Source organism: Calypte anna, chromosome 15 (assembly GCF_003957555.1).
Source record: "Calypte anna isolate BGI_N300 chromosome 15, bCalAnn1_v1.p, whole genome shotgun sequence".
Classification (NCBI taxonomy): domain Eukaryota; kingdom Metazoa; phylum Chordata; class Aves; order Apodiformes; family Trochilidae; genus Calypte; species Calypte anna.
The window spans coordinates 8,199,431-8,226,002 of NC_044261.1; the positions used below are offsets into that span (position 1 = coordinate 8,199,431).

At 36.1% G+C, this 26,572-nt stretch overlaps 1 protein-coding gene across 3 annotated transcripts in view; it reads right to left on the reverse strand.

Annotated features, from left to right (window-relative positions):
• Window positions 1–1,299: 1,299 nt before the first annotated feature.
• SFSWAP (splicing factor SWAP) overlaps window positions 1,300–26,572 on the reverse strand; it is a 40,438-nt gene continuing 15,165 nt past the window's right edge. For 2 of the 3 annotated variants that reach the window (XM_008502760.2, XM_030460449.1), the window contains 9 exons: window positions 24,358–24,535; window positions 21,651–21,884; window positions 19,935–20,125; window positions 12,644–12,909; window positions 7,405–7,560; window positions 5,944–6,069; window positions 3,789–3,959; window positions 3,104–3,176; window positions 1,300–1,723 (listed from right to left, as the gene is read on the reverse strand). In XM_008502760.2, coding sequence (XP_008500982.1) covers window positions 1,658–1,723; window positions 3,104–3,176; window positions 3,789–3,959; window positions 5,944–6,069; window positions 7,405–7,560; window positions 12,644–12,909; window positions 19,935–20,125; window positions 21,651–21,884; window positions 24,358–24,535 — 1,461 coding nt within the window. In that variant the 3' untranslated portion in view covers window positions 1,300–1,657. The remainder of the gene's footprint in view (window positions 1,724–3,103; window positions 3,177–3,788; window positions 3,960–5,943; window positions 6,070–7,404; window positions 7,561–12,643; window positions 12,910–19,934; window positions 20,126–21,650; window positions 21,885–24,357; window positions 24,536–26,572) is intronic. The other variant, XM_008502761.2, reaches the window with a different exon arrangement.

Here is a 26,572-nt window from a genome sequence, read left to right on the forward strand (position 1 = left end):
GCCTGCCTACAAAATTTACTTTATGTCCTTTTTATCACTGTCTCTACTAAGTAAATACTGTTTCATCAACACATAAAGAGAAAATGTTCTCTCCACACTGGTTGAAAGTGATTCTTGTTCCAATCAAAACATTATATATAACTTTGAAATAATTAGGGAAATGGTGGATAACGTGATGCTACATTAATATTTAAGATGGCTCTGTTTCATCTCAATTTATGTGCAAACTGGCATTTCTCTGTATGAGACACAGCACTTTATATGTAAACTCTACTAATTATTACTGGCCAAAAACTGAAAAGAAACCCAGCTGATCAATGTTTCCAGTGGTTTAAGTATTGTTCTCCCAGTTCAAGTGAGCAACAGCAAGTGCCACACCAACTACCATTTTAATCATCATGTTACTTAAATCTTGACCTGTACCAACATGTTTCTCCTCCTCATGCTTTGAACAAAAAGATTTTGCTTTGGAGTTATTAATCTGTGTAGTTCTACGCAGTTAAGTTACCAACTAGTCTATGATTAAGCACAGACTTTACCACATTAATTTCTCTAATCCATTTGGAACCTTCTCCTCTGACTAAAATTAGAGAAAATTAGATAATGAGTCACGATAGCCACAATCTACCTGATTATAGGTCAGAGTTTTTCAGGGGTCATTAAAAGCCTTGATTCCACTCTTTATGAAATCAGATAACTGCCAACTAGGGCACTGCTGAATACACTATACTTATTTTAAGGATTTTTCAATTAAAAATTTAAATAGTCTCAGTGTACCAAAAAAAATAAAAGTGCATAATAGACAAATGTGCAATGACACTGAGGCCACAAACTTTCTAAAAGGTGTTAGCTGGTTAATGGTCAGTAAAACATAAGTTAATAGGACTCTTTCTCAACTGCATGTAAGCTGGTAAACCTGAGGAATGATGGCAAAGTCTGCCTGTTGGATGATCACAAAAATATATTTTGCTTTTTGTAGCTAACTAGAAAGAACAGGGCACATTAAGACAAAGGGGCTACTGACAATTAATTATTGACTTCAAAAGGTCACCTACTGTAATGGAGGCTTAGACATATTTCCAGATAATGGAAAGAAAAACATGTCCCTTGCCCAAAAACTGGCCACTAACATCCTACTAACAAGCATTTTTTTTTTAATCATTCTGCATGTAAAAGTACAGCTCAGCTTAAGGTGGTCAGACAGGCCAGACAGTTTTTTTTTTGAAAAGTAGAAAGCAGTAAAGAAAATGAATTTGTAACAAGTCACCCCCAGACAAGTAAGGACTCCACAAGAACTCCAGCTAATGAAAGATGTTTCCTTCTTTATTATTGTTTCATACTTCTTTCACAGAAACATGGTATTTACAAATATACACATATAGACTGCTGATCATAAAATGTTACTGAAGAATTAGTCAAAAAATCAATTTACAAAACCCAAAATCTTTCCAAAGATAATTCTGGCTGAAAAAGTTTAATGAAATTTCCAGGAGAGACTTCTGTACAGAAAGAAAGGTTTTAGCTCCTTGACTTCAGGTAATATTAGACGAGTTGTGAACCAAGTGAGCTAAGCTCAGCTGTACATTTGAGATGAGGCAGTTTTTTTTTTAATATTGTTCTTTTTCACACGATTTCTTGAGGGCCAGTTCCACAGGTCTCAGGAGGCACTAGTTTGTATGTTTTTGGAAGCTGCAAGCATTGCTCTCACTTTGGCCATAAGATCCTGCAGAAAATAAGAGGAAAATGATCAGACATGTCCAGGTTTTGAACAGAGCTGAAATACATGATTGTAAAAAACCTGCTTGAAAAGGTTGGCTTGTGCTCCAGTTCTATAGCATGCACAGACTTGTGATCATCAGACACTGACAGTTGTTAGGATAAATGTGAAATAATTTGGAGAAAAGGCCTGTAACAGCAAACAATGTCTGTTTTTACTACAGTGTTATAAACTGCAGTGCATAAATATGTAGAGCAATTTTTAAATGACAAAAAACAGAAATTGAGTTAGCTGAAACAGAAAGAAACTATGATGGGATCTTCAAAAAATTGCAATGAAAGAACAACTACTAACCACTGAAAGTTAAAAAAACAACAACAAACCAAACCAAACACAAGAAGAAAGAAAAAACAAAGTTAGCTGCTAGGAGGAGAGTACTAATAATTACTCTGTAACAGAAAGCTTTTTTTTTCCTTTACTTTGTAAACCTGAACCAAAAATTCACACAGCAGTGGTATTTTCACATCTCAGAGTGACTGAAAGATTAAGACTTTTGTGAAACCAAATAGCAAATCTCAGTCTTGTTTGAGTGTTCCAGGGGGAACAGCATTATAAAAGGAAATGAAATATCATGTAAATAGCATTGAGTAATTGTGTTGCAAAAAAGGATGACAAAACGAAAAGTATCAGTAATAAATTAAAATTACTTAAAACATTTATGCAACAAATGCAATATAAATGAATCCTTAGTTCTTTTAGGGCCTTTTTCATCTGAATCTCTCAAAACACTTCATAGGAAGTCAGCATTATAATTCCACTTTAGAGAAGGAAGGATCTGAATGAGAAATGACATTCAATTGGCCAGGGTCAGTCAGCACACTGGCAGCAAAATAACCTTACTAATAATTAGTTAAATTACATTTCTCTGAGCCATTAAAGATAAACTAATCAATGTTGGGAAATATCTTGCAAATTCACAAAAGTTTCATTCCTCTTATTTACTTTTTGAAAGTAGTAACTAAAAATTGTATTTAAATCATTCCTCATCTTGCAACTGTGCTAAAATCAAACAGATTAATGTAAAACTATCAAATACTATGCCACAAGCAATATTTAACTCAAGAAATACATTAACCAATCACCTTTGTGTGAGTGGCATAAGGTTTTAAAGTTTTCATATTCTGCATCTTATGAATTTAGCTTTAGTCTTGAAAGGCTTGAGTAAACTTGAAAGGATAGTAGCTAGAGAAGCAACAAAAATGCTTTTCTATTAAGCAAACAGATTAAAAATGACAACAAACTTGACTCTACAACATAGCAAGAGAAGAAAACAATATGATGAACGCACCAAATTACACCACATACTCTAAATTTGTTTACTCATACCTGAGTGATTTTACTCTGCACTGAAGACACAATTGCTGAAGAGATTTGGCCATCTTTTTCCTGAGAAACTCCCCTAAAAAAAATAAAAGGAGAATTTATAGTAAAGGTTTTATAAATGCATTCTACTCACCATCACAATTTTAGGTTTTATTGTTCAAGTCTCATACTCAATTGCTGACTGTTATTATTGTTGCTATTAATATGTTGAGTATTAGTCAACATCTCTCTCAGTCAACAAGAAGCCATAATAAGTCATAATTAGAGGAGTGCCTTGTACAAATGATACAGAGAAATATGAACAACAGCCCTGGAATTTTTAACTGGACTCTTCCACATAGTGTAAAAACAGTTTAATGATGAATCTTGCACAGACATTGCAGTTCAATCTCTATTCAAATTCAAATTTAAAGCCTTTATCCATTTTTTGAGTTACCAATTTCTAGTTTAGAATTAGGCTGCAGAATTTTCTGCACCAGTTCTACTTTAAGAGTTTGTGGAGGAGGCAACAAAGATCCCAGGTCTTCATCAGACTGCTGCACATAGTGCTGTCCCTCCCAGTGTCTCCTGGTTTCAATCTGCACACATTACACACACACAGAAATCCCCATCACACAGGTTAGGTTAAGAGACACCCTGGCAGTCAACAGCCACCAGGATACTGATAAAGAGTAGAAGAGCAAATAACCTGGAGCGTTCCTGGCTGGATTCCCTGCTCTCCACAGGAGAGACACTAGTTGAATGTATGGAATTTTTGTGTGTGGATGGTCTGCCTGGTGACATGGATGGTGAAGGAGACCTGGCTTTGGACTTGGTACGTGATCTAGACCTCCTCTTCTTCTTCTTTTCATGGGGACTTCTGTGAGAAGAAAATATTTTATTAAAGGATATCTCAAGCAGTATTACACTAGCTCAGGTGAAGATATTTTCCACTGTTCTTAAAGCTTATGCAACCCTCTTCCATAGGATACTTCACACGCATTCAGCAAGCATTAGAGTCCTGCCCCAATAAGGCACTTTTATGGTGTGCAAAATAACTTTTTCTTTTCTTTTTATCACATTATATTATGCAACTACCAGCACCTGAGGTTCTCACTTGGAATGCTGCTTCATGGGTACACAGGAATTACTGGCTAGTAGCTGGCAGTTTAAAAGATGAAAACAAAAAGTCTCTCATTGGAGACTTGCAGCATAACTTTGCTAGAGGGAAGTTCCTTCCCAAAGGACAACAGACTTAGAATATAATGAGAAATTTAAAACTTTATATCCCTTAAAATTTTTCATAAAGGAACATAAAGGTCATAAAGGAACAAATCATAGAATCATAGCTGTGCAAATGATCTGTAAGGCAGGATAGTTGGTTTGCTTTTTAAAAAGAAATTACCCCCTTCTCAACATGTAATGAAACAAATCAGTCTCAAACTTGTAAACAAGCTGTGTATGCCACCCAAACAAACCTAGTCCTAGCAACACGTTTTAAATACAAACTGCTTATGACTTGGAAATAAGTTACACAAATTTTTGTCCCTTTGAGCACAGGAACAAAGGATTTATGTGTACTTGAAGGGGACAACAGGGAGCCTCCTCATATGCAGAATTAAGTTCAAAGAGAATTCATTTAGTAATATACTAGAGATGGACCTATAAAGATTTTTATATATGGTTATGAATTTATGTTTGTATTATTTGCATACCAGTACTGACATTACTGTAATTAGAATTACTAGAATAATGCCTTAATTAGAGTTAGGCAATATCTCATCTCTCTCTCTACCATGCACTGCTAGAAGTCTATTCAGAAAAATATTAAAGCTTCCAGAACATGTTAAGCACTGTAAAACTTCAAGTCATTTTTTAAGTATCACATTATTGATTTCTTTATTTTGTTTTTCTTAGGCATCTGCTAAGCAGCTTTAACATTAAATTCCCTATAAACACAGATGCTCAGAATTTATCATTCAAATACCTGATTTTCATAAAGAAGTCAATATTCAAGACTTAAAGCTGCCAAACCTCCTTGCATTTTTCTTGTGTAATCAGTACCAAAAGAAAAACCCCACACTCTACTAGCCTCTAACATTCTCATATATATGCAAAAACCATCAGCTACAAAGTTGGTTGTTATTCCTTGAGTAGCTAATCATGTACTGTAACTGCTCAGTTTCTTAAAACATCATAATGTAATCAAGCTATGAACACATTTCATACTTAACTTCTAAAAATTTCAGCAAACATTCGGTATACAAGAAGAATATTTTACAGTAAGGTTTTCTGGAGGTTTTTTTCCTCTCATCTCAGATGATGATGAACAAACATCATAAAAGCTGAGTGAATGTGTCTTATAAATTTTACATTTTTAGAAAACTGTTTAGAACTGTGCAAAAGCTTAGATAATAGTAATTGCACTGGCTGATGTACAAACACAGTCTTCCCTTTTCACACATTTGAGGGTTTAACTGCAACAGGAGGGTGAAGCTCTACCCCCCCTCAAGCAGAGCATGAGAAAATGACCCACCAAGAAGGAAATAAGAAATTCCAAACAAAATCTGAACTCTTACAGCTTGGAGACAGTAGTGGAGATAGCAGTGTTCACTGATTTGTTTGTACATAATGTTCAAACATATGCAAGAATGAAGGAAGAAGTGCTTCTAATATTATCATTTTCTCCACACAAGTATTTATTTATTAAAATAAAGCTCCAGAACATAAAAAACAGAAGTTCTACCTTGGGAGTATACAACACATCAGAAAACGTTTAAAATCTCACATTATTTGAACAGAGCAGAACAGAACAGAACAGAACAGAACAGAACAGAACTTTCTCCAGGACCAGGCAGACTTACTTGGAACGTGGGCGTTTCCTGCTATTTCCAGGACTGTTACTTATCCTATAAGCTGTAGGAACACTTCTCTCATCTCTCCTCCTTTCTGGTGTGTGAGTCCTTCTCCTGGGTGACCTCGATCGTGACCTGAGCAGGAAAAAACATCCAAAAGTTTGCTTTTTGTAACTTATTTCATCATTTTTATTTCAGCGGAACTGTGTTGTCACCAAATGCCAACCTAACACCCTTCAAATGCCTGTTTATATCAGCATGGGGTATTTAGTCTCCAAGACTTGTCAGCTGCCTAAATACTTCTTACCCAAGACATTTAGGGTGTAGTTATCCATTGCTTTTCATTCCCAATAGTGGGGAAAAAAAGACAATTATTTTTTGGTATTGTGTTCTAATGCAAGCTTCTGCATTAGTAGACAGGAAAGTTATTTGAGCCCAGTCACCTTTTGTGGAAGAGTTCACCAATGCTGGATGCAGAAGCCCAATTTGGCTCAAAACGTGGGACTGTCAGGCCTGACCTTGTCTTCTCAAATTAGTGGTATGTTTTTAGAACTGTTGCATCACAGAGATAAATACAAGTTTTTGTTTTCAGCACATCTCCAACACTGACAAGTCCAGGAAATTTTGTCCCTGATACTGCAGAATAAATCTAGAACAGCCAATATTTTCACCTGTGCAAGTGACCAACAACCCATGATCAGCATTGTTTGGCACTAACACTTTGACTTGAGATATTTTTCTCCTAGAAAAGTGAGAAAGAGATAGATATCAAGAGGGAAAAAGGAAATCATGCCCAGTTAAGATCGGAGATAAACATAAGAGCTCCATTTTTTAAGTCTGTGATTTGGAATTAAGAGCATGTGCTAGTAAAACCTGAGCATTTCTTAATAACCAAAAAAATGGAATAAGAAAAGTCCTGAGATATGGAAGGGAGGAAGGAAGATGGAGAAAGGGACAATTCAGGGCTCCAGCTTGGAAAAAAGAAAGAAAAAAACCCAAACCCAAAATCACCCCAAATTACTGACAGTAACAGTTAGTTCTGTTCTCACTAGAGTATATAGTTCTAATAAATTTACTTCTATTTACTCGTCATTTTAAAGCCTTTCTATAGGTATGCCATTCCACGTATAGCAAACGTTCATATTCTTGAAAATACCTAATTTGCAGTGACTAAAAGACAAGCCATTTATGAAATCATTGAACTCCTGCAAACTCTCACCATATACATAATATATATACACACACACTCCTGAGCCATTTCTCTTACAATCTACAACAAAAGAGATCAACTGAAAAGGAAAAAAAGGCAATCACATGGTGCAGTTAAGTGCTGCAAATTAACTGCTTTGTCACTTAGAAAATCTGATCTTTACCAGGCTATTGAAAAGGATTGAAAAAAAAGCAAAAAAAGAAAAAAAAAAAAAAGCAACAAAACAGAACAGATTCAAAAGTGTGGGGTCAGTCAGACACCTTGACATTTTACCAGGATTTCCCTCAAAAGAGCTCCAGCAGTCAAATCTTTTCGTTGTCGGAGTTGCCTGATAATTTTCCCGCTCTGTTGCTGCTGCCACTGATGAGCTGCTCAGACTCGGCTCCATGCTCAGTGTCCCTGTGGATGCTGTGAGTCTGTGATATGGAGGCACACACTTCACATTCAGAATAAAATGTGCTAGTTTTGGTTTTAACTAGAATCCTGAAAAGGCTCAGTCCCTCAACCCAAAGCTGAACCTTAGTGAAACATGTCTATGTGGACCAGCCTAAAAAAAGTCCAATCAGAAAGAAAAAGGCATTAGCTTCATTTTTATGAACTCTCATTTGTGGTTCTACAACATTCTTCCAAACACCAAATGTTAAAAACTTTGGCCATTGGCTTCAAACAATTAAAAATAGCTTAACAGTTTTACTGCAATACATTGATTATCAGTTTCATTAGACTTATTTCAGAAGGTGCTCTATCCCTTTAAAGTCAACATCACTTCTGCTTAGTAGGATCTCAAAGGTTCAAAGGGTTACAAAGCTTGGCATGTCTCTTTACAAAAGAAGAATTAAAACTATGTGGACACTACCTCAGCAATAAGAAAATCTGTTTGGAAGGAGACAAAAAACCCAAACAACCCTCAACCAATCTTTTTTAAAGAACAACTACTTTAAAGTCTCTTGAATTCCTAATATTGAGGCCAAAAGTCTCACACAAACATACACACAGTTGTACCCTACCCAAACTTACTGAAAAGCAAACTGCTAATGAAGTATGCCACCACTAATTGTTATTTAGAACTCATTGACTGGATAAATTAGGTGGCCTATTTCTACACTATTACTAGACAATATAAAGGAAAAAAGTATCAAAGAGGAGTAGACTCTCCATTCCTAGCTGAAAATGAACGCCTAAAATTTCACTTCAGCACATCACTAAATCACCCAGTGCACAGTGAGTGCCTCCCTTCCCTTCCTCTCACACACACACAAACCACACTCACACAAATACATCACATACTACAGAGTATTATTGATAGAAAAGAGAGACACAGATAAAGATGGTCACTGTTTACAGTTCCTGCCAACCCTCTCTCAAACTTGACTGCTCAGCTAGAACAGCCACTGGGAGATGCAGTGACCCAACAACCTGCACCCCTTTCCAAATCACCACTTCCAGGTACATTTCCCATCCAACTTTTCAGTGATGCTCTGAAGTCCATTAGAAAGAAAAGACACTGATGAAGCATTTACTACAGACGACCAAATGGTACCAAAGCCTTTGTTTTCCAAGACAGATTTATCAAATGTGCCCCATCTTGCACATTAACTACTTCTTTGTAATAACTCATTGTACCTTAGTGACTGACACCTCCAAAGCAATCCACAGTACAACACAAAGCTTTTGGACTTGTGTTTTAACTTTAATCTGTCATATTGGTCTAGAATTAAAACTGTGTAATACCAGGAGCTTTATGAGACTAATTTTGTTCCAGAAAATAAATGTATTTATACAAAGAACTGTTGTTAGCCACAATTAAGCAAATATATATACATGGGTTCCTTACGTATAGCTACATTTTTTTTAAACTTGTTTCTGTTAGAGAGGTTTGGTTTTGCTACCAAGAAAAATGAATACCCAAAGCATGCTTTGAATCAACTTCATGTTATTTGAAGAGATTTTTTCAACTTTAATACTGCATAAGTTGCACTAGAAAATATAGAAACCTCACAACATTAAAAAAAATTTGTATCTTAACCACCAAAGGCTACTTTTAAATGAAGCAGAGTCTCTAGACCTCTAATAATCAAAAGACAAACAAGTGCTATAAAATTATATACTGCATCTTATATTGCAAAGTTAATCTGCAGGATTTCTAAGGACAATGCTCACTTCAGAAAAGAAAATTAAGATATTCAAACAAAAAAGGAGGAGCTTGGAAAGTATATGGAACATAGCTTGAATGAAGAACAAAGAAGTTACTGCAAATTGTTGTGTTTATCTTCACTTCCCACACATCATTCCCTATTAACTTGACACAGTAAGTTCTATGGTAAAGGTGGGATATGCTTTTTCAAAAAGGAAGATTAATAAGCACCAACAGGAACTATTCAGAGTGGTTTCAAACAGGAGCTCAACTAATGTCCACATGCAAACCTCACAAAATCTCAGGTTTTAAGACTGTTCTGCAAATACAGGGAATGTGCTGAGTGGTCATCATTACAGTTTAGAGATTAAAATCCATTATCACCTGAATGCAGCACAGTCTAGTGAAAAATTATGAAATAAGCATAGCTCCTCTTTTAGCTGTCACAGTTAATTTAAATGTAATAGTTTCAATAACTCCAAATTCAAAATATTTGCTTGCACTGTGCAGATATTTCAAACCTAATAAGTTCCTCTCTAAGAAAGTTATGAAAGTTTGTAATTAAGAAAAGTATCTTTGCTGTTATTCTAAATTACTTGATAGACAGGAACTGGAGCAGTAATTACTAGAGGAAGGTAAAACTCCAGCTCTCCCAGCCCACTACTGAGGGTCAACAATCACTTTGTATTAAGATTTGTAGGTTAGAATATACACTCTGACTAGAATAAAATAAGGCAACAAGATCCCAAAAATAAAACTTTACACTGAGATACTCAAATAAAGCACATTCAAAACAGGGATGTTCCAGTGAAATTTAGCACTTAATTAAGCACTTAATTACCCTTAGCATGTTAATTTTAGGAATACAGTAAGTATGGTAAGGCTTGACCAACACCTTGAATAAAGCAAACCTTTGATCATTACAATTTGTTGTGTAACGTGGGACCAAATGGAGCCTAATTGGACAGGCAAAGCTAGCAAAGACTTTAAAAAAAAGACCATTCATTATTCTCTGAACTATAATTCTTGATACAGAAATTTCCCACAGTGGTGTATTCACAAGATGTATTAACTACCTTTACCACTGAGGCAGTTAAGAAAAGCATTCTAGTCTCTCTGGTATGAATTTAAATCCCTAAACCCAAGGACTGAAGAAAAATGTTCTATTCCTTCTTTATTTTGGCGTACATGAAGATTCATTTTATTTTCCTCCAGTCTTTCCAAACAGTTATTCCAACTCAGTATCTTTTTCTTTTCTTTTTTAATTCTGAATCATTTTTATTATTCCCTCTAAACTCCTAATAAAGTCCTTTCTCATTTAGCTCCAACTTCTATCAAGTTTTACAATGTGCAAAACCTTTTAAGTGCAAGACATGAAGCAGTTGTTCTGAAACAATTTTAAAATTCAGGCTAGCCAGCATCAAGCCTCCTGGACATCTCAGGCTGCAGAATTCAACAGCTCATCTAGGAAATATTCAACCAGATTTAATCAGGTGTTGTGTTGATTCATGATGTTAAGGCTTTTATATGTCTGTTACTTGATTTGTGCCAGAAAACACTCTCAAGATGGCACACTAAGATTAGCTGCAGTAGAATAACTATTCTGGGTGATTTCTCTGTAATTTCTCCACCAGTTGAATTATGGACACCAAAAAACACACCAAACAAACCAAAATAATGAGACTATCCACTACATATGTGGTGAACACATCTCTTATCACCCTGAAGCCACTGAAGATGTATCTCAGTATACATCAAACCAAACCTGCACGCTCCCACTAATCTGTTTACTGCCTCACACAAACCCATGCAACATACAGGATTATCTTTATCCTATTGTGTAGCATTATCAAGTACTGGCAAGGATCCTCTCAGATGATTCTTTGTCCTTTTCAAGGTATCACAGATGATTATTTATTTTTTTTTAATCATTAGTACGATGCTGCTTCTTGGTTTTACCATATATGAGAAAAATCATGGATAAACATATGCAACATAGGTGGGATGAAAAGACACAAGGGGTTCAAGTGACCATTTGGCTTGACAGGCAGTTGAAAAGATGAAAAAGATCCCTTTCCCCAAGGAAGACTTGCATTCACTTCTTGAACAAGGGAAGCTTCATTCAGCATCATTCCCTTTACATACTGGTAAGCACAGCAAAGGAAGGACACACAGGATTTTGGAATGTGCCTTGCAATACAGAGCATCATGACCACCTACTGAAGGCAGTCAGCAGCAAGTCACACTGACTCTTTCAGTTCCTTTACTTCCTGGCACTTCTGAAATGCTGAGATGTCTTCAGCAGAGTATTGCTGAAGACATTATATTTCACTTCAAAAATCTAGTATAAAATAAAAAACTGTTAACACTTACTCATATTAGTGTAGTTAGCCACTTTGTTAAACAAACAAAAAAGTGCACAAGCAAAATATGAGAAGTTTTGTCACACTGCCAGGAAGGGCTAGAAGCTGTTTTTCAGGAAGAAGCATGTCATAAGCACAACCACAAAGATAAAGGAATGGACAATTTTGCATGCATCACATACAGATATAGTTACTACTATGGTAGTATTTATATACACAATTTGTTGGAACTGCAAGTTACTTGAACACTGTTTTGTAGCATGATCCAGAGAATGCAAGCTCAGTAATAACTCCTTCCAGCTGACTTACTGACTGCTAAGTGGCAGGGCATTCAGAGAAGTCAAATCTTACAGACAGTAAACTTTAGAGCCTAGACCCAGTGTTTTAGATCCAAGACAATATAAACAGTCTTATAGCTAGATAATTAATATAGTGCATTCAAGTTCATTAATAATTAAGTACAGAGTTAACTGCACTGGGTTACATACTTTTATGGTCTCCCTTCCTCATGAACTCTGTTTTCATCCTGTTTGGATTCCTGTCATATCTGTCCTTCCATTCATCCCTCTTATTTTATTCACTTGCTACTCAACTGCTTTCTTCCTTTCTGAGCTTTGCTGTTCCACCACCTGATTCTCTACCTCTATTTCTCATCTTAATTTGGTCTGGCTACTTTAATCCAGCACCAGCCACAGACATTTTATGAAGTTTTCCTCTTGCTTCAATCACATTTCAATGTATTATCTTTAGATATTCCAAAGACTAGAATTAAAAGGACTTATGGGTACAAATTTTCCACTATGTAATTAGAAATGAACGATTCATTATTTCATTAAAACTATTTTCAAAGACCCTGCACATCTGATGGTATTTATTTACTGTCTTCAAGGTGACCACACTCCAATGGCTACGAAGGCACTTATATAATGGAAGAAGTGCAAAAAATGTTTGAAGTGTTAGACCACACAGACTCTAAAGAATAAATTTGCTTTCCAAACCCACCTTGAATGTCTGACAGTTCTATAGGCAGTGGGAAGTGAGTGCTTTGCTTTTGAATGTGATCTAGATCTGGACTTGGATGATGAATGATACTTGAAAGGTGATCGAGATCTTGACCGAGATCTTTTCTTGTGTTTTTTTCTTTTCTTTTCTTTTTCTTCATCCCTAGGAGGATCTCTGCTTTTGCTTGAAGGCCTTTCTGCTTGTGTAACTTCCAAGGTGGGTAACGTTCTGACTGCAGTCACAGGACATGGTATACTATTGACACTCTGAAATCAAAGGCAAATGAAAATGAAAAACAGCATTCAGTTTCCAAGCCAATTTTTAATTTGAGAGAGAACTGTAAGTGTGGAAAACACATTACCATCTGAAGTCCTTTACACTAAATAGGGCTACACCTGCTCCTGTGCATGCTACATGCACCCACATGCTGGCAAAGAAACTTAAGATTACCCTGCCCAGCAATCTTGACAATATACAACACACTTTTTTTGGCAAAAACGCTGGATAATGAGTAAAAAAGCAAGGAATATAAAATGTAACAATCACTTTATACTTTTTGACTCACAAAAGCATACAAAATGCATCTTAAGAAAGTAGTTGTTAAAGCACTAGCAATATAAACTCCCATGAATGCTTTAAAACCTCACAGTGCTACATCTGTATTAACCAAAGTGTGCATAAGTAAGGCTGACATCTTCAAAAACATGCATCTAGTAGTATTTAATGGAGGCCAAAATAGCTCCCCAAAGACACATACCCAAGTTAGGATATGCATGTAAGACTGTAAGCTTAACTAGGACATAGTTCTAAAGTTTTCATCTTTAGTTTTTAGAAGAAACATTCTAAAATATGGGTACCATCAGACACCTTTTTATCTACTTATCCCTTTTATTTAAAAAAGGATAATACAATCAGGAACTACTGACATTCAAAGTTAAGTTTTAGTGTCACTTTCATCCCTGAACTGTGCTGATTAGATCACAACCTCAAGAAAAACAGCAAAGTGAAACAGTGCTGATACAAGTTATTTCTGTACTTTGCCAAAGAAATGTTTTGCATGTGAAGGGTTGGGAATATCACAAAAATTATTAATCTTAAAGATAGAACAGGTCCATCCAAAAGGTTCCTGCTCAGTGAGTAATTCTGACTGCAGTCAGTTAATCAAAACATACATACTCCAAGAAATTTTCAAATTATCAGTTTGTACCTGGGAGAATTCTGCTCAGAACCTTGTTTAGGACAATTCCTGTCAGACACAATAGATATGTTCCTCACTTCAAAGCCTGTCATTCCCCCAGCTGCCATTCCAAGGCAGCTGGAGAAATCAGATTCCCTCTGTCATAATTTCTGCTCCAACTGATCTGACACTTCCACCATTTGATACAAGGATGCTCACCATGATTGGAATAAAAAGCAGCACATAAAGATCAGAAATAACCAACTAGAAAAAGTTGATCCTTTTCTTTCTTTTACCCTTCTCCCACTATGAATCTGTCAAGACAATAACTGACCACAAACTGAGTAATTTTAAGTCTAACTTTGCTTCAAGTTACAGAGGCACGAGAATTTTCTGAGCTTTAATTATCACAGTAATTAAAAAACAAACAAACAAACAAACAAAAAAAAAAAAACCAAAACAAAAAACCCCAAAGTAGTTTGCTTCAAGGATTTTAACATTTTACAGCACCATCATTTGAATGACTGGTTTACCAGGGCCCATTTCCAATATCAGTAACTTCCCAATCCATACATAATTGCAGACACCTCAACTCCAAACTTGTTTACTAAGAGATCATGGCAGCCAACTTTTGTTCCGTGACAATGTTATTCATCTCTTTATACAGTTTCTTAGTCTGCTTTGAACACTACTGCATATGTAACAGAACAGTTTGCCTTGAAGTAGACACCTTTAATAGCTGGAAATGAAATAGCTGTAGGCAAAGTAGAGAAGAAAACAAGGGAGGGAATGGTAAAAAAAAATCCCAAATCAACCAGTTTTTAGCACCCAAGTTCATTTGGCTGCCAAAAGCACAAGGAATTATAGCACTGCCAAAAAGGAAGATAATAAATGAATGACTCATTTACTTTTTTGCTTTTAGCTCACAGCAATCTGGAAGAAGAACATCAAATGCTAAGCACCCCTACATATCCACCTTAAGCATCAGACGCTGAAACCTTCTGAAAGGCTCCTTCTGACTTCCAGGATGCTTCCAGGAGGGACAACACTGTCCAGGTATCTCTGGGAAAAGCAAAGCTGCAGACTGGCTGGCTGTAAATTCAGACACCACTGCTTCAAGCTACTGATGAATCATGTTTGGAAAGCCAGACAGAAGTAACTTTTGTGACACTCAGGTGAATATGTATGTTCTGGGGTACAGGACAACAGCTAAAACACAGATAGAAGTCCCCCATCCATCCAAACCTGCACAATGCTCCACTGTAACCAGGAGCTCAGGTGCTGTCAGGTCACAGTGACATGATCAAGTGTGAACCAAAGTGCCCATTCCCTCAATGGTGAAGTGGTTGCCTTCAAGAAAAAAAATCCCCAGCAAAATGTTCTGATTCACCATCAGAACACAGCACAGAGCTCAGGGAAAGAACCTAAAGACAGCAAGTTGTGAGACCAAAAGAAAAATGTCTAGTTGTATAAATAATACTGAATTAAAATACTTGGAAAAAACCAAGAAATTGACAAACATATAGGAAAATTAAGGTAATGGGAACTAAACCCAGAGGCATGAATGCAGAAAACAATAAAATATTGATGCAAGCACAGATACTGGGATATGATGAAGGATTTCCAAAAGGCAGGAACACTGCTTCCTGACTGGGCTCTGCAAATCTGCAGGCCAGTAGAACAGTTTTGGAAAGCATGGCAACAAACTGGTTACACCTGATGAATTTTATTATGCATCTCAAGAGATGAGAGATTTAAAATTTTTTCAGAGCTCTTCCAGTAAGTTACACTGTATTCAGATAGCATACAGCAAATCTCACTTCTTTGTCCATGTTGAGTAGCAGCACATCTTTTTGGCCCTTATTAAATGTATCAGACAGTGTCAGAAAATTCCACTGGCAGAGCTATTCTTCAGCATTTCATTTGCATGACTGAAGCACAAATCTGATTAAAATGACTCTTCCTACGGTAAACACTTGGTATAAAAAATGCTTCAGAGATACCTTTTTGGAAAACAAATACAATTCAACAAATCTTGTTCAGGAGGAATGGTTAGAGCTCTGTATCAGGAATAATTTACAGCTAAATGAGAATCAAAATGAGGACTTCAGTTCATACCAAGACATTTGCATATTTGCAGGATTCTTAAACCCAGAACACACATGAGTTACTCTAGGGTGATTTTACTTTATCCAATATACAAAGCCAACCTTAGAAGTGAACCAAAAGGTGCTACTGCAACAGAAAAAAAACCAAAAGAATTGTTTCTGCTACAAACAAAATCAACCAGGAAAGAACATTATCAATAATGTTACTAACACTTTTGCAACAGGCTAATATTCTGTTCTGAAGGGCTGAATTTTGGAGTAATTTGAATCCTACCTTAGAGCAAAATTGAACAGAGTGTAGAATGTCAGAACTGTGAAGAGTTAAATCAACAATTCTTTTACTTCATTAAAATCTGAAAGCACTCCAGATTCTTTTCTGCCCCTGTAACTTCTCTGACTGAGAACTGATAAGCAGCAGCCTGCCAGCAATGGAAATGTATGATTGCTCTGTGTATTAAAGCAAGCAGGTACTGCTTTTAGAAGGGTTTCTTAGTCCTAGCCCCAAAACTATTAAACAGATGTGATAAAAACATTTCCTACAGAGCAAGTTCCAAGAAAACAGATTAAATATTTAAGACTCAAACACTCAACAGTTTCATCAGACTTCAGCTGCCTCATTGAAACACAGCTATTAACTGGACACTGATCATGACAGGTGCTTCAAAAACAGACAGAATTTTGCTTTCTTAATTTTAAAGGGCCAACTGTAAAGAAATCAGTGGCTGTCAATCTGTTTGCTGTATATTGAGTACAATGAAGACTAGAAATCAAGGCACAGAACATGCTTAGCTCCCTTACCCATCTTAATTAAGGTGTCAGATCTTGACATTTATGTTTTCTCACCCCTATTAAATATTTACTAAAGTACTTCCAGGGTGAGGAATTACAGCTGTCATGTAGTTTTTGATGGTAGGTTCCTGCAACAAAAAAAGTTCCAACTGCCAGCAAGCTATCCACCCTCTAGATGCCACATTAGTATGGCCTCCTTTCATGCTAAACAGAAGATACACATTCTGAATAAATAAATGGCCCCAAAGTACTTCAAAGCATTTTTTCATTGAACACTTACTGGATGGTTTTCATTAGACAATTACATTTTGCTCACAAACATTAATAAAGCATACAAACATAAAATTATGTTATACATTAACTGGTCCAGAGGGGTATGCAGCAGTATCTACAATTCATTGCTAAAAAGTAGGATCAGGAAAAGCTTCAGCAGGAACTGTGAAAGACTTATACTGTCTACTGCTGTTGATAACCCTGTTATGCTTGGCAAAACTTGAATAGCATCTTATTTTTAAACATAGCACACTTCTATTTCACTCATAAACAGGCTACTTTCCACTGGAAAAAAAAATACTATTCTATGCAGGACAAAAGTAAGGACACGGCATCTAAAGAAAGGAATGATAAAGCAGGGCTTCAAAGCAGGGAAGATGAAAGATCCTAAAACAAGATAAATTCTGCTTTGTGCTATAGAATCTTTATATACAGAGGTACAATGGCAGATGACAAACTCAAACTCATTTTTCAGCCTTTTGTTCCTCTTGCTTGATTTCACTTTAAGGAAAACCAGGAAACCATACAAAAGAAATAACTCAGAAGCAGAAAAAGTAGAACTGATTATTTTTAAGATTCAGCTGAAGCAAAAAAAAAAAACAAAACAATTTTAAATGCACTATATTCCATGGTGTTAACTGTCCTTTACATGCAGTTAGTAGAATCAATTTTGTTCAAAGGTATAACATATACTCAGTGCCAGCAGTTCTTTCAAGAAATACTTGGTATCAGAAAAACCTGACAGAGGTCAAAACAGCTTTGCTCCTTTAATGCATTTCTGCACAGTGTGCTAAGCACGCTTCCAGCACAGATGTACACTGTGTACACACTTAAATAGCATTAGTAGTTTTTATAGTTACTACACAAGGGCAATCTCATAGAAATTATACATCTTCCACGGACATTCTCAACTCCCTTTCATGCTTTATTGTACATCTCAGTCATGACTCCACTTTTTGAGACATATTTTAAGCTAAAAAAATCACCCCACTACATCAATTTTATGATCACTGCATATCCATCTTTGTTTCCTAGACTCCTTGCTGGATGTTTCTTCCTCCAAAATGTGAGATCAAATTCATTACATAAGACTTTTGGTGGACAAATATTTATTTTTTTCCCATCTGTTTTCAGAAATTTCTCCAAATTAGTTTCATTGGCCAAGCTACAAAGCTAATTTCATATGCAATTTTTCTTATTACATCCACTCCAGTTACTTCTTGTTACTTTTGCAATCAATGTTTTTAAATGTATTTTCTGTTTCTGAAACATAACTGAAAAAGCCTCAAAAACTCCTGTGCTACATATTTCATTTACAAACCAAGTTAGACATTATGATGCAGCTTACTGAATTCTCAGTGCTACACAACAACAGAGGTTATCAAATCCACAATATGATTTCACTTATTCCAATAAAATGTCTTCAATCAAATGGGGTGTTACAAACTGGAAAACCAAGCAAGTAGACCAAAAGGCAGATCACACACTCGAACAAATACAGATAACAGCTTTGTCAAATATGGCAAATGGAAAGACAACAGCTTGAGTAACATGCACATTTCAAAAGAAACTTTTATATGAAAAAATCTATGCATGGATCTTATATAAACACACACAAGTGTGTCAATTAGCAAATTATACAAAGCAGGAATATTACTTCCAAAGACATTATGGAATTCTTTCTATGGGAATGTAAAACCATGTCAATAATTTTTTAACCAGTTTGTCACAACTGATATCTGAAACTTTCAATCAGTGTCCACAGATGAAATTTTGCTTGATTAGTGCAATCAAGAGCCATTTGCTGCTTTTCTGGAAGTAATACAATCCCCAACCCAGAAAACTGAGGCTCTGCTTCCCAAAAATATTTGTATTTGCTACGTGCAAAGGTCTGACTGCAGCATATACAGACAAACACAGGAATTTCCATCTGGCTTCTGATGGATCCTGCAACAATTCCCCAATCTGCATAAATTTCTCACCCTATTTAGGTTAAGTTTCAGGAAACTACATCCTCTATGCCAAATTCTATTCCTACTTCTTCCCCACAGCTGCTGCAGTGAAGACATAAGTCTAAGGTGACCTTGTTGAAAATGGATTTTGACAGTTTTTCTTCCATCAAGAGGTTGTTTAGACTTGGAGGTGTTGGTATAGGTGCTGAAAACACAGAATCACCCATCTTTTAGCAAGTGTGCACTGGATCACACTGGATTAGGATGTGCTTATGATAAAATGCTGCTTAGGCTGAATAAAAATGAGTGACACTCCTGGAGGTAAAATTATCACTTCATAAGCTAGGACAAGCTTGTACTGGCAGAGACTGGCTCAGTGAAAAAGCTAAACAAGGTGAAAAGAGTAAAGAAAGAGCATAAACCAAGTAGGAGAAGAGCCTATTGTCCTCCATGGGTGAAGTTAAGCAACTAGGAACTTATATGGAAAATATACAATGTAAATGGGAAAGTGACTCTGTACTAGAGAATAGAGCTCTGCTGCCAAAAACTGGCAGATGAAGAGAAAAGCTTCAGGACAGTGCTATGATGCATAAAGCAATCAATACTTGAAGTATTTTCCTATATAATAAATTCAAATCCCTCATTAGTTTTTTTAAATTGTAGTTATTTTATTGAAATCAGAAAAGGCTTATGTGAAAAATATTACTACCTAGTTATTTTATACAGCATTAATAGAGTTTTTTAGTTTTGGTTTTATATTTGGCTTTATATTTGGTTTTCTATTTCTGAAATTTCATTTTTGGCCAAAGATTCCTTTTTAACCTTGTTCCAGAGGCTCTATCCAAAAAAATATTTTTGTTGTACTTATAAACAGACTAGCAAGTAATAGTTCTGTTCACTGCAGGGGATACTGCCAACTAACTGCTTAGCAGTTCATTCTGCATGGTCAGTTTTCTGCTAGCTTTATTGTAATAAGTTAATTTCCTGCTTACCTCATTATTGAAGGAATTCTCTTCCACTTTCTCAGTTTCTGCCTCTGCCAAAGGGTTTTTCAGGGTCTGCAGGAACAGTGCAGCTTTCCTTTTGCGCTCTGCTTGTAGCTGCTTTTCCTTGGATTCTTTGGAGGCCTGTGCAAGCTTCTCTCTTGCTGCAGCTGCTAATCTGTCCTCTAGCTTCTGCTTTGCTAAGGAAGAAATTAAGCACAAAGTGAGCCACACTGGGGAAACTTAAGTTTCCTCAAAACAAATGCACACACTCCAAGACAAAAAAACCATGCAGCCCCTCCAAACATTCTCAGATCTTTCTAATACATCCATCCACAGATGTAATAAGGACATATCAGCTTGAAATTCTATGGAATTCCAAGCATGCTAAATCAGAGATATGTAATTTGCTTGATGAAAAGCAGAGCAGCAGGGGTAACAAGTTTTGAAGCTTAAAGAAAATGATGTAAAAAAATCAGTGCTGAAAATTCAGGATACTTGTAGCTTTCTATTTACAAAAGCTATCTAAAAAGAACTGTAAATACAGAAGCTTTTTCTTGCACTTGTTAAAGCAATACAAACTCTCCCATTTTTCCCTTTCCACAGATCTGATCCTTACTGTGTCTTTTCCAGATCTAATTACATACATCTTAAAATGTGTACACAAAAGGCTGCTACAGAAATTTTGAGAAACTGTTTCCCAGCCAAAAATTACTTTTATGTGACTACAGGAATAGAATGAGAATAAGCTGATTTATTTAGCTATGCAAAATGGATATTTTGTCTAGTCTAATATTTTTCATATAGCACTTCCCCTTTTGTCTTTTGTGCATGCACAACATGACTGGTTTTCTTGTTCCACTGCAGTTTTTCCAACAAACAACTTCTTCCAAATATGTTTTACACTTGATTTTTACTATCATACAAAATATTTCACATTTTCTTTAGATAGGCATCACAGCAGCATACTTTGTGCTACTGAAGTTTACACAGGAACTACTGCTTAGGAGCAAAAAACCCCTAATATTTTGAAAATGAAAAATTAAACTCCTCCAGCATACTCATATTTGTGAGAGAAATATTAAGGTTTCAGCTGGTCAACACTAATAGCATCTCCACTTTATTAAACACTCTGATGTGAAACAGCCTTGGGGAGGAATATGGGAAATTTGATCCTTTTAGGAGATTGTTTTATACAAATTCACACAGCATCCCCTTCTGCCCTCACATGCATAACCACAGTAACAGGAAAAAACCACAAAGACTTAATGGCATTGCATTATAAGAGTAACAAAACATCAACAAGGTAATTTTAGTCTATAGGGCAGTGCTCCATAACTGAAAAATAGCTTGAAGCACTTAGTTGTTCTCTGAAGAAAATGAGAAACAGACGTGCCTTTTTCTAGGCTAATGCAATCTGGAAACCAGAAGTTTAGTGCTTTACTTGGATGTTGTAATGGAATAGCAAAGTAAAATTCAGAAACACCATGAATTAGGGCAAGGTACTCAACATCAATGTGTTACAAGTTTGGTTTTCGCTGAGTGAAGATTTCATACTCAACAATAAACAGGAATGTGTGGGAAAAGAAAAAAAACTCTAATTCCTTTTAACATGACATAGTGAAGATTCAAATGCCCCAAACACCATACTTATTCACGTGAGGGTTTTGTAATTTGCCTGAAGGACTCAAGCTTTCATTTTGTTTTCAGTGTAACACGGGATACCTTGTTTAGCTTCCAACTCTTCTTGTGTAAGTTGAGGTTTTTTCTCTTCAGGAGCAGTACAAGGAGTGGTAGAAGCTGGAGTATGGTTTGAAGCACTATTAGAATTCTCTTGGCCTTCCTTGCCCTCTTCTTCCTCCTCATCACTGTCATCATCTAATTTAACACGGTTTTTCTCCAAAGGAAGAAGGTCATTTTCTTTGGCCTTGATTGCAAAGCTTATTGGAGCAAATGATGCTGTGAATGAGTGGGAGAGATTTTACACATCATTAGATGACAGTAGAAATCACTTTGAATTTCTTGGCTTTAACCATTACTCATACAGGCTACACCACAAAAAAAAAAAAGCTATACCAAAAAAACCTCACAGCTTGGATCATCCTTACATTATGGACATTATTTTGGGGAAAAGGAGAACAAAATCATTCTTATTTTTTGTTTGATTTTTTGTTTGTTTCTTTCTTTTTGTCACATTTAAGTAGCAGAGTAGCATCAGGGAAAAACAAAGGTGCTGAGCCATTTCAGGAATTTCCTGAGATGAGATATGTAATTTCATATTCTATCCCATACAAATTGTGGTTTCAGTACTTTTTTTCCCAAATGAAGAAACCAGGATTCAGATGAAATTGCTCTGTGCTCAGGCTCCTATCTGACACACTACAATGGTCCCTAATGCCTCCTTCACACTAAATCAAAGGTTTGCACAACAGCATTTGGCAGGCTCACAGAATAGTATTTAAAGGTTTATTTCCATCTATATGAAAATTAATTACTTCAGGGAGTTAGCAACATTTCATTACAGGATATATAAACAGTAGCTAAGTACTTTTCCCCTAATGTCTTTGCTGGTCTTACTGTAGCAAGGCTGGTGAAGCCCCTACTACTCCAGTGCAAAAGGACAGAACAGCACACACCTGCCAGTACACTCAAAGAAAAAGGAATGCCTGTAAAAACATGGAATACCACAATTAAAGGGAAATTGTGGATCATTTCAAGCTAGGCTGTATTAATGGATCTTCAAAAAAAAAATTAAGCATAGCTAGCATACAATATAACAGCTAATATATAATTATAATGGTCTGAACACATCCTTTTTCCTCACAGAATTTCATTGGAACTTTTTTTGAGAACCATTTCCTGAAAAAAATACAGAATTAAAATGTCAAAACATTTATCAGAAATGCAACACCTAACAATGAAAATTGGGATTTCTCTCACATCTCAAGCAAAGCAGCTCACCACCATATGTGGTCTGATGTAATATTTATCTTTCTCAGATGTATTTTGCATAGATATCATATAAGATATTCAGGAAATTTAAATACAATAATTAAATTACACACCAAGGTTTATAAAATATAAGTTTTGCTTCTCAAAATTCTGGTGTAAAGAAGTAAGCTCAGAAATAAAGAACTTGGATCTTCCAAGAGACAAGGTGGCATAATAGAGATTTTCCAACTTTTTCATATAACCAACCAAACTCTAAAATGGGATTTTACTCCCTCCAAGGCAGAAGAAAAATCTAGTGTGGATGTTATATCTTCTTGCAGCAAAGTACTGTATTAAGGTTATGAGGAAGTGGGATTTGTATCATATTAGAGGAAATGAAAGTAAGTTTAAAGGCACAGGATTGTAATGAAATGACTCACTGGTTACATTCATCATCAAATTTGGGCAGATTTTTATTATTAAAGCACAGGTCCAGTCTGGCATTTATTAATAACACCAGAAACAGTATCATCTTCTATTGTACACTATATTCTCTTAAAGGGCATTGTTGAAGACAGGGAAGATTGCTTGCTCCTTTCCTGGGGAAGCTACTGAACCTGCCCAGACAAGAAACTGCAGAGTACAGTGAGACAACTACAGCTAAAAGCTCGGAGCTTCCAGCCCTTTGAGGGAATGAAAACTGCAGTGAGAAGCAGGAGAGAAGAATTCCAAGGGACCACAAGAAGCAGATAAACTTATTAACATACAAGAATATCACTGAAGTGCCAGAAAGGCAGTACCTATCCATGGGAACACAGGTTAAGAGTGTTTTCCCTGTTGAATTTTTTTTTCCATGTCTAGTTAAAAGATTTCAGTTTCTAGTTTTTACTGAACAGAAGATGTTCTAAGATGTCTTTTTCCAACAGACCAGGAAATCAGTTCCCAGGTATCACCTCTCCAACTCAGGACACTAACAGTGTGTTGACTGACTTTGTCTGGCTTTCAAGAGATCCTCCTATTTTGCCCCTCTGCTGCTATGACTCCAAGTGGAAAAACATTCCACTCAGACACAAAAGTCTTTTCATCCAACATTAACACCCAACACAGGAAGACTGAGTACCCAAGCAATAAGCCTGGTGTGCTTCCTCCATATGTATGGTTTTAAATAATGCTACTGCTTTTATTCAGAAGGAATAGCTTCTTTCTCACCCAGAGCTTGTAACTGACAAGTTTAAAATAACAAAAATAAGATTCTACTGGGCTCCCTGATGAAAGTCTTCAACTTTGCAAAAAACCTGAAATAAATGGTTCTGTCAGACCATACATACCTGACAGCCTGAAAAGAAATATGAAAACTATCAAATTACTTATTTCAGTCTTTTTTTTGATGTTTCCAGTGAAAATTCTCTTTCCTAATTTCCCCTCTGCCTCTCCCACTGAATATTTTTTTTCTTAGGTTTAGGATAAGAAATACTTTTATGCCCCACAACTACTAACATACCTTTCACCAATTTACCATCGCTGACAGCTTTAGAAGCAGGGACTTCCTTTTTAGTTCCTGGGACTCCCTTAGCACTTGGCTCAGATGCATCTTCAGGTGCATGTTCATCTGCAAACTGAGTCTCACTTGGTGCATCACCAGCAGTATCTGCTGGAACATCCTCAGATGTAGGAACTCCCTTTTCAAAAGAAACGTGCAAGCTTAGTAACTGGTTAGTTGATGAAACAATTCATGCAGTGTCTGTGGAGCTGCAACTCTGCTAGCCAAAATTCAGCTAATTTTGTAACAATAGGCACTCATGACCAAAGTCTGCTTCTTATAAATAATGCACTGACTTGTGTAAACTCACAGCCTGCAAGAACTACAAACCTACAGCAAGAATGTTCTTATCTGACAGCAAAGAAAATGTTCATCAGCTGCTACACTTTTGTTAAAAAGATCTTCTTAAAATTAGACCCTAAAAGACATTTTTTTCCCAAGTATATTCTCTTAGGTCTTGATCTCCAAGATCCAGGACATAATCCTATAAAGTTAATCCACAGCAAAAAAAATTAAACCTTATAACATGTTTTCCTACCATACAATTGTGTAATATCTTCTTTATGAAATCAAGTTTTAGGGGGATCAGATTAGGTTAATGGGTTTGGTTTGTTCCAGAATTTTGCTGAAGAATACTGGGCCCATTAATGTTTTCTTTGTGATGTGTTGAGATTTTCAAGAAGTAAAGAATCACTGTCTCTACTGTTACATGACTGAATCACTCAGGATGACCTCGTAAACTCACAGTACAAAAATTTTGAGATGGATATTGTAGAACATTAAAAATATCTGTCTGGTGAGGCAGGCAAGGACACCAAGTAATTTAGCATTTAAATGAGTGTTTCAGTAAATAATTTAGTTGCTTTCCACTTGCTGCTGTTAAGTATATTAATGCTGAAATACCAGGTATTGAACAGATCCTTTCATTACTCCATGCAGCCATTCCCTGACCAACTGAACTCATTTCTGAAAATCCTCAAAGGGAAAAAACACAAGGAAATCAAGGACTTCATCCTATATTTACTGCAGTCAGTAGAACTGTTTCTTATTAACTTTAATGGCCAAAAGGAGAATGACCAATTGCATGAGTAGCTTATATGTACTTTCCTAATGCATAAAGATAATATTGAAATCATTATTCTAAAAAATTAAAGAGAATGGCATTATCTACAAAACCAGGAAGCAGGAAAATATGCACTGCTACACAGGACCTCAAGGGACTTAAATCAGTCTCTGCTTGCTTCTTAGCTATACTCATCTGACCACTTAAAATCAATCCTTTATTATTATGCTTCAGGTAGTGTACTATTTCCCCCCAAAATAAATGTTAACAATTCCTTATAAATTATATAAATACTATGAGTCCAACCCACTAGTTTGCTAATAGATCCTAGAAAAACAGCATTGTGGTGCAGGACAATTTTGCCTGTAATTTATTAACTGAATAGGATTGTATTTACCACATCTTACCTTTCACAAGAGTGTTTTCAGAACATTTCACTATTAAAACAAAATATTAGACACAACTGTTTCAAACAGCAAGTGATACTGAATTTCTTCATTTTCCACAAAGCAATTTTGAGGAGTTTACCCACAGGCCTACCTTCTTCAGTTTAAGGCTCCCCAATCTAAGCCTTGAGATGACAAATGACATAGGGCCTAAAAAAAAAATAGCTCTTTCCCATGAAAAGTTAACATCAGATAATGTATTTCTGATATTATTTGCAATTTTCTTTTTCAGTAAGAGAACAATCTAATGAGATTACCTAACATGAGAACAGCTAAAAACAAGGATACCAAGTCTGGGTATCATCTTCAGATAGCAAGGACTAGGAGAAGCAAAGTCAGGAGGAAACTGATGAAAGATTCTGAAGCTCCAGTATTGTTTCAATCACTCATGACAGGAGTTTTCCTTAACAAAACCTCTCTTAGAAAAAAAGCATGTCAGAAAAATAGTCTAGCTACTGTGCTGCTGTTCTAAGGAACCAGGAGGCATCAGAGAAGGCATGGCTGTTAAAAAGCTATACCTAACCTTTCTGACTACAGAATGCTAATCCAAATCCTTCAAGGGTCTAAATCTCCATACACTCCCTTGTGTACAAAGCCAAAAGACTTTCAGGATGCCATTTTATATTACAACCACACTGAGTGGCTGCCTATACTAAAAAGAAAGAAA